This window comes from Oryza glaberrima, chromosome 6 (assembly GCF_000147395.1).
Source record: "Oryza glaberrima chromosome 6, OglaRS2, whole genome shotgun sequence".
Lineage (NCBI taxonomy): Eukaryota > Viridiplantae > Streptophyta > Magnoliopsida > Poales > Poaceae > Oryza > Oryza glaberrima.
The window spans coordinates 27,637,053-27,644,733 of NC_068331.1; the positions used below are offsets into that span (position 1 = coordinate 27,637,053).

At 49.9% G+C, this 7,681-nt stretch overlaps 1 protein-coding gene and 1 pseudogene across 1 annotated transcript; both read left to right on the top strand.

Moving 5' to 3' along the window:
* Nucleotides 1-2,593: 2,593 nt before the first annotated feature.
* Nucleotides 2,594-3,390, top strand: LOC127777067 (uncharacterized; annotated as a pseudogene).
* A 2,315-nt stretch (nucleotides 3,391-5,705) lies between these two features.
* LOC127776156 (uncharacterized) lies at nucleotides 5,706-6,056 on the top strand. The gene has a single exon (XM_052302502.1). The coding sequence runs from the start codon at nucleotides 5,706-5,708 to the stop codon at nucleotides 6,054-6,056; it is 351 nt and encodes a 116-aa protein (XP_052158462.1).
* Nucleotides 6,057-7,681: the final 1,625 nt, after the last annotated feature.

Below are 7,681 nucleotides of genomic sequence, written 5' to 3' on the forward strand. Positions count from 1 at the left end.
AAAAACCGCTCTGGATTGGATCGAGGGGGTAATATGTCCGGCATTAAAAGTTCAGAGTGAGCAATGTCTGGTTTTCTAGTTTAGGGGGGTAATTCGGTCGACTGTGATAGTTCGGGGGTAATTCGTAATTTTTCTTTGTAAATTTAAAATTTATTGCGGAAAATGCTTAGAAACTTATAGGACATTTAAAAAATTCACACTATTTAAAAGCTCGGAAAACGTGCCACCCATGGTCTTCATTCATTGGTTGCATTGCTCTTTATTTGGTGTTTGCAGCTAGTGCAACTTAACCCGAGTCGAAGAGGGTGTTTGGAGGGACTACAACCTAAAATCCAGTGAGGAGTTCAGAGAGAGAAAATAATTTCTTTTTAACTCTAGCATATTTCCGTAACTGTTACATAAAAGACAGAGACGCATATAGACCATACTCATACAGCCACAAGCGGATCTCACACCAAGCACACCTAGTAGCGGAGCCAATAAGATCTTTGAGGCTGAACAAATTTTTATATAACTAATATTTACTATAAAAATTTCATCATCAATTTACTTATCTTAACTAATTAAAAGATTAGTATTTTTCCAATCGTCACCAAAATTAGTATTAGTATTTTTCGTCCGTATGTGCAATTTTTTCCACTCGTCCGTGTACGATCTCCTCCCAAAATTTTGGTTCGTCAGTACACGCGAGATTGAGAGACCGCATCGCTCCTGTCTCGTACGCGCGTAGAAGCCCAGAACTAATGCACGGAAACGAAAGAAACTGAATCACAAATCCAACAATAATAAAGCAAAACCATCCCAAAAATTAAATCACCGGGGCCAAAAAAAAAAGGAAAAAACTGCAAAAAAAAATCAAGCATTGGCCGGCTTGGCGAGGCAATGGGGAGGAGGAGACGACCATCGGTGGCTCGGACGCAGCCCAGTGCGCACGGTCCACCCCCTCACCACGCACCTCCAAATCCATGGACCCGCGTGAGCGTGGGGGCGAAGAGACGATGGATCCATGCGGGAAGGGAAGAGGTCGCTGGATCCACCCCTCCCATCGCCGCCGATGGCGGATCCGCACGAGAGGAGGGCGGAGAGATGATGGGATCCGTGCGGGAGGGGAAGAGGTCGCCGGATCCGCCCCTCCTATCGCCGCCGACGGTTGATCCGCACGAGAGGGAGACGAAGAGACGATGGGATCCAGGCGTCGGTGGTGGATCCGCACGAGCAGCATCAACGGCTTGGAACCGTTGCATGAGGAGGCCTTGCCGTCACCCCTAGTCAGCCACTGCGCTTCTTCATCTTCTCGCTGTCGCGCTTCTCCATCTTTTGCCGCATCAAGGAGAGGAGGCGCTGCTGGCCGCTGCTGCAGCCGGTAGGCGGAAGGAGGCGCCGCTACTACAGGGAGGAGGCGCAAGGGCTGAGTATGGGAGGATGTGAGGGTGCACGCTGGTGGAGGCGCTGGATGCCTGGATGACGGCATGCGATGTGAATGGGGAACGACCAAATGAGTGAGGAGGGAGAGAGACACAGAGACTGGGATTGAGAAGAGCCTAGAGCTCTTTGAGCAGAAGACCTCTTTGAGCAGAAGACCTCTTGGAGTTGGCAACCTCCTCGGTAATGAGGTACGAGCTTCAGTTTTTTCATTAAAAAAAACTACGACTGGTCAAAGTTCCTTTCTTTATTGTGATATTGATTTTCGCTGAAAAAAAGTTTTTTTAGATACACGTAAGAGTACTTCACAACTAATGATGATTTTTCTTTATTACTTATATTGTTGACATCAAAATCACTTAAAGTTTCTGTAAATACAAAATATTTGTTTGAGACAAAAAAATATCGATTGAAAAAAAAATAAAAAGTTTCCACGAGATAAGCCAAATTAGAGTATTCACGCTATCATCCACATGTCACATGACCTGTCTCCACGCGAGTCCACGTATAATTTTGAGTTGACAGATCGAGAAAGCATGCACGACTACTAGAGACTATGAGTAAATATGCAAAACTATTTTCAATCCGCGACACTGCTATATGATATATTTTCTTGGACGCTACCCACTTTTGTTTCCATGCGGTCCGTAAGTAGAACCGCATGGAAAAATAGAGGGACAGGCGCCGGGCTGTCGCCCGCACGGGAAAATACATTATCCCGCGTGGGCGACTTAAGCCAACCGCACACGAATTTTCACCTGCACGGGCCCACCGCTTTTAATCGCGCCCGCACACATCTCCCCCTCCGCCCGCTCCTCTCCTCCCACCTCCCTCTTTCCCACTCCACTCATCTCCTCCTCTCCTCCCACTCTCCTCTTTTCCCCTCTCTCCCGGCCGGCTAGCGGTGCGACAGCATGCGGCGGCACGCGGCCCCTCCCTCCCCCTCCCTCCACTGTGGGTGGGAAGAAGGGCGGCGAGAGCAGGCGGCAGCGGGCGACCACGGCGGCCCCTCCCTTCTCTCCCCTTGCGGATCCGGCGGAGGGGGCGGCGGATCCGGTGACGCGCACCCCCTCCCCTCCTTCCCCTTGCAGATCCGGCGGAGGGGGGCGGCGGATCCGGCGGCGCGCAACCCCTCCCCTCCCTCCCCTTGCAGATCCGGCGGAGGGGAGGCATGGGGGCCCAGCGGAGCGGCGGCATGCGTCAGCGGCCGGTGTGGAGGTGAGGCAACGGCGTCGGCGACCGGCGGATCAATCTCTCCCCCTCCTCTCTTTGTTATTTGTGATTCTTTGTTATTTGTGAGATGCGTTCTTGGAATTCATTTGTTGCTGTGAGATGTGTTCTTGTGATGTGAGAGTTCATTTGTTGATGTGAGATGTGTTCTTGTGATGTGAAATCATTGTGTGTCGATGTGCGACTACAGATCCAGCGCCGGCGACCAGAAGGGAGGTTGTCCTCTGCATCGGCTACGACGATGATGACCTCGCCCTCGTCGACGTCACCTACCCCAAGCGTGACGTGGACAACATGCAGTGGTTCCGGGAAATCACACTGCTATACCGTGGCCACCGCCACTCCGCACCCTTCGTCCTCGGCCTCATCGTGCTCTGTGGCCATGCGCCGCCCAACAACTGGTGCCCATGGGGGCGAGAAGGGCGTGCGCGGCCATCCTCGGGACCTCGGCACCCTGATCCGCTACGTCGCGATCTACATCAGCGGCTCCCATGCCTTGTGTACTAGCCCGACTACAACCAGTCCAAGTACACCATCAGCATGCTTCCTTTCCATGAGGACGGCGGAAGGATGGCGCGGCTCCTCACATTCCTGCGCAACAGGCGCGTCACGGTGGCCTGCGTCGGTGCGCACGAGGAGATGGAGAAGCTCACAGAGGAGTGGGAATTGGACGTGGCATGGCCGGCGGAGTTGACGGATCTGTTTTCATTCACGTGTTCGGCAAGGTGGCCGGGGTAGGCGGCAAGGTGGCCGGGGTGGACGCGGTGAGGCTGCCCAAGGAGCTGGAACCGGATAAGGAGGAGATAAAGGAGAGCTAACATGGGGGTCTAGGGGAATTTTTGACAATTTCTCTTTTCTCTTTAGCCGGAAATTATTATTTTAATGAGCGTGGTGTCACTAGCATAAGGGTGGAAACGAGCCGAACCAAGCCTAGCTCGGCTCGGCTTGCAGTGGCTCGCAACAAATTAGGCTTGGCTTAGCTCGGCTCAGTTAGGGAAACAAGCTAAAACTTGAGCTCGGCTCGGCTCGTTTTCTGGCTCGAGCCAGCTCGAGCTGTCTTGCAAGCCTTCCTGTTGAAACACCTCTTCATATATATTTTGTAATTATTAAAAAATCAAAAATAAATCATTAACATGTAAAATTTAAATAAGTTTATATATTCAATTCTTCAAAATCTTAATGATAAATTTCAATTTGACAAATAATAACGCCACAAAAAGTAAAATAATCGATATAAACACATGATGGCCTAGGCTCGCAAGCCAAAGCAAGCGGCTCGCGAGCTAGCTCGGCTTGGCTCATTTCAGCAATGAGCTGCAAAGGAGGCTTGGGCTTGGCTTATTTGGCTTACGAGCTGAGCCAAGCCAACCAAGCTCGAGCCAAGCCCGAGTTGAGCTCACGAGCCCGAGCTTTTTTTCCACCCCTGCACTAGCAAATATCCAACTTTTACATCCCAAAAAGTTACTTTGTGTAGTGTCCCACAGCTAATTAAAGCCGTGAAGTCACGATGTCCTGTAGCAAAATTTGCCTATTTGATTTTGTTACACAGAGGATGAGTTAATTTCTCCATATCTTCACAATTTTCAGCTCATGTTTTATGAAGGGAGCAATATTTTTCAACTCCACACATTTTCTTCACATATCAACGCACGGGTATATTCCTAGTTCTCTCATTTTTTTAAGGCTTATCTGCTTAGAAATATATATCCCGCAAATATAAAGAAGATTAATTGTCAAGAACAACACGACTTTGATCAAACTTCAACCACCCACTATCATCTGTTATCCATGCAACGCACGGGCATTATGCTAGTTAATATTAAAATTTAATGGAGTTTTCGCCGGCGAGCCCGGACTAACCGGGCGGTGGCTCTGCTACTTGGCACACTCACAAACCCATGATGAGTGAGTTCCCTAACACACACTCAAAGAAGAGACTGATAGCAAATCTCTGGTTCCACTCACGACTCCACCATCACCACCGGTGCTTTCTTCTTATGTTGCGAAGCAATATCCTTTTCTTTTTTCCTTTACAGTTGAATGCATGTCCTTTACGGTCACTCGCATATGCACGTCATGCATGACCCGAGGCTGCACAAGAGAATGTTTGTATGATTTCCAATTTTCCACAATGGCAAACCGATCCTAGCTAAAGCTGAAAGAGATAAGTGGAGAGGCAGAGGGCGGCTTGTATTTTGATCTCGCTGAAGCTGAAGCCTGAAGGGATCAAACGACGGAATCTCGATGACTTGACCTACTCCCTCCGTCCCAAAAAAAGACAAACCCTGGTTTCCGTGAACAACGTTTGACCGTCCGTCTTATTTAAAAATTATGAAAAAAATTAAAAAGACAAGTCACGCATAAAATATTAATCATTTTTTATCATCTAGCAACAATGAAAATACGAATTATAAAAAAATTTCATGTAAGACGGACAGTCAAAATTGGACACGGAAACCCATGGTTTGCCTTTTTTTGGACGGAGGTAGTACTTCTCAAAAGCGAAAACCACCTTTTTTGTGTGCATTTTGTACTAGGAAAAAGTACGAATTACCCCTCGAACTATTGCGGTCGTCTGAATTATCCCCCTGAAACACAAAACCGGATATTCTTCACCCGTAACTATGCAAACCAGATGAATTACCCCCCTCGACCCAATCCACGGTGGTTTTGGTCTACGTGGCAGTCCAATCAGCGTTTTTTAATTAAAAAATTATGGGACCCGCATGTCATACACTTCTTACTCTCTCTCTATTCTCTGTCACTCTTTTCTCTCTCGCACGGCGGGGACGAGTGTGGGGACGGGCGGTCGGCGTGTGCAGTCGGCGAGGCGAGGCGAGCGCGGCGGCACGGACGGTGCGGACATCGGCGCGGAGGCGGAGGCGGCGCAGACGGCGGAGGAGCGTGGCGGCGGAGCTGTGTGGCGGCGGAGGAGCGGAGGCGGCGGAGTCAGTTGTGGCGGAGGCAGAGGCAAGGTTTGTGGTGAGAGCGTGCAGCGGCGTGGTTAGCGCTTTGGCACAGCAGCAGGGAGGAAGGCGCGCGCAAGTGCATGCATGAGCAAGAAGAGGAGAGAAGGAGGCGGCGGAGGAAACGGCGGCTGCGACCCGCCAGTGACCGATGCGCTGTCCATGGACAGCGGCCTCCGCGAGGTGTCCCTCTCCGTGGTCTTCTCCGTCTGGTGCCTCCTCCTCCTTCGCTCCCAGTGTCATGGATCGATCAATGTCATGTCACCCTGGCGTTTGATTGATCTCTTCTTTGTAGATTTCTACGACGACGTCGAGGACGGAATGCGTGAAAACTACTGCAAGGTAATGCCGCTGGAGGCCTACATTTTCCTGACTGAGTATAACGCCTCCGCGGCCGCGCCGACGTGCCAGCCATCGTTGCACCCGCCGGAGCCGTAGCAGAAAACCGACCACCGGAGCCTGGAGCCGTTCAACAACACAACCGGCGGCAAATCGTCCACGGAGGCGGCGCTCGATGAGCTCGACGAGTTCCGGAGCCGGATCCTGCAGGGCAAGGCCGAGAACGGCCGCGTCCCCGACGACGCGGCGGCCCACCGGCTCGAGCCAAGCGGCGCGGAGTACAACTACGTGGCGGCGTCCAAGGGCGCGCCAAGGTGCTCGCCCACAACCGCGAGGCCAAGGGTGCCGCCAACTTCCTCGGCGCCACGCTCCTCCGCCGCCTCCGGTCCTCCGCTGCCACACAGCTCCGCCGCCACGCTCCTCCGCCACCTCCGCTCCTCCGCCGCCACACAGCTCCGCCGTCTACGCCGACGTCCGCGCCGTCCGCGCCGCCGCACTCGCCTCACCTCGCCGAACCACACACGCCGACAGCCCGTCCCTGCGTTCGTCCTCGCCGTGCGAGAGAGAAAAGAGTGAGAGAGAGAATAGAGAGAGAGTAAGAAGTGTATGACATACGGGTCCACAATATTTTAATTAAAAAACGCTGACTAGACTGCCATGTGTACGCCACGTAAACCAAAACCACCGTGGATTGGGTCGAGGGGGGTAATTCGTCCGGTTTGCATAGTTATGGATAAAGAATGCTCGGTTTTGTGGTTAGGGAGGTAATTCAGACAACCGCGATAGTTTGACAGGTAATTCGTACTTTTTCCTTCGCACTGCTACGTGCAAACGACAAGCACATTTGCGCAGAAACTCAAGGACACAACAGACACACGCGTTGCATTCTGTTTCGCAGCTGCTTCCTTTCTCCAGCTTTTTTGTTTGCAGTCGATCGGCTTGTTTCAGCCGTAGTAGTACAGTGTGATTTGGTGTTATCCTGCAGGAATTTTTGGAGTTGGTGGCACCAACAATATATTATAGCAATTTTACTGTCCTTGAGGAGGTACCATGATATACCACTTTTTCTATATTACATAGTAACCTAGGTGGGTATTATGAGATATCAAATTTTACACTAAATTTTTGGTACCTCAAGATACTACCGTAGAATTGCTCAACAGAAAAAGGCTTTTTCGAGTGGATAGGCATAGGCAGGCTCTGATCGTTTGGCTTAGGCTTATCCACATGGACGAATAAAAGAATTCTACATAGTAAAACTTTTACAATGTTAAAATACAAAGGTTATGTTTAGTTCACGCTAAAATTGAAAGTTTGGTTGAAATTGGAACGATGTGACAGAAAAGTTGAAAGTTTATGTGTGTAGGAAAGTTTCGATGTGATGGAAAAGTTGAAAGTTTAAAGAAATATTTTGAAACTAAACACGGCGAAAGTATATCTGTATAATTTGTGGTTTCAAATACAATGTTAAAAGCAAAAACGATAATAAAAAACTCTAAAATTTAATTTGAAGATAAAACTGATAAGCCAATAAACAGATGGTGAGAGTGCGACTCTCTGAAGCGTTTACAGGCTTTTGTGTGAAAGTTCCCGGAAATCTCGTGTTGACAAAGAGTCAAGAGCCGTCCAAAATTCTGGATTTGCTTCCGCCATGTCTACTTCTCATCCTGCCAATAATCAGCCGAAAGTTTCTCGCCAATTTCCTACGCAATATTTCCCATTGG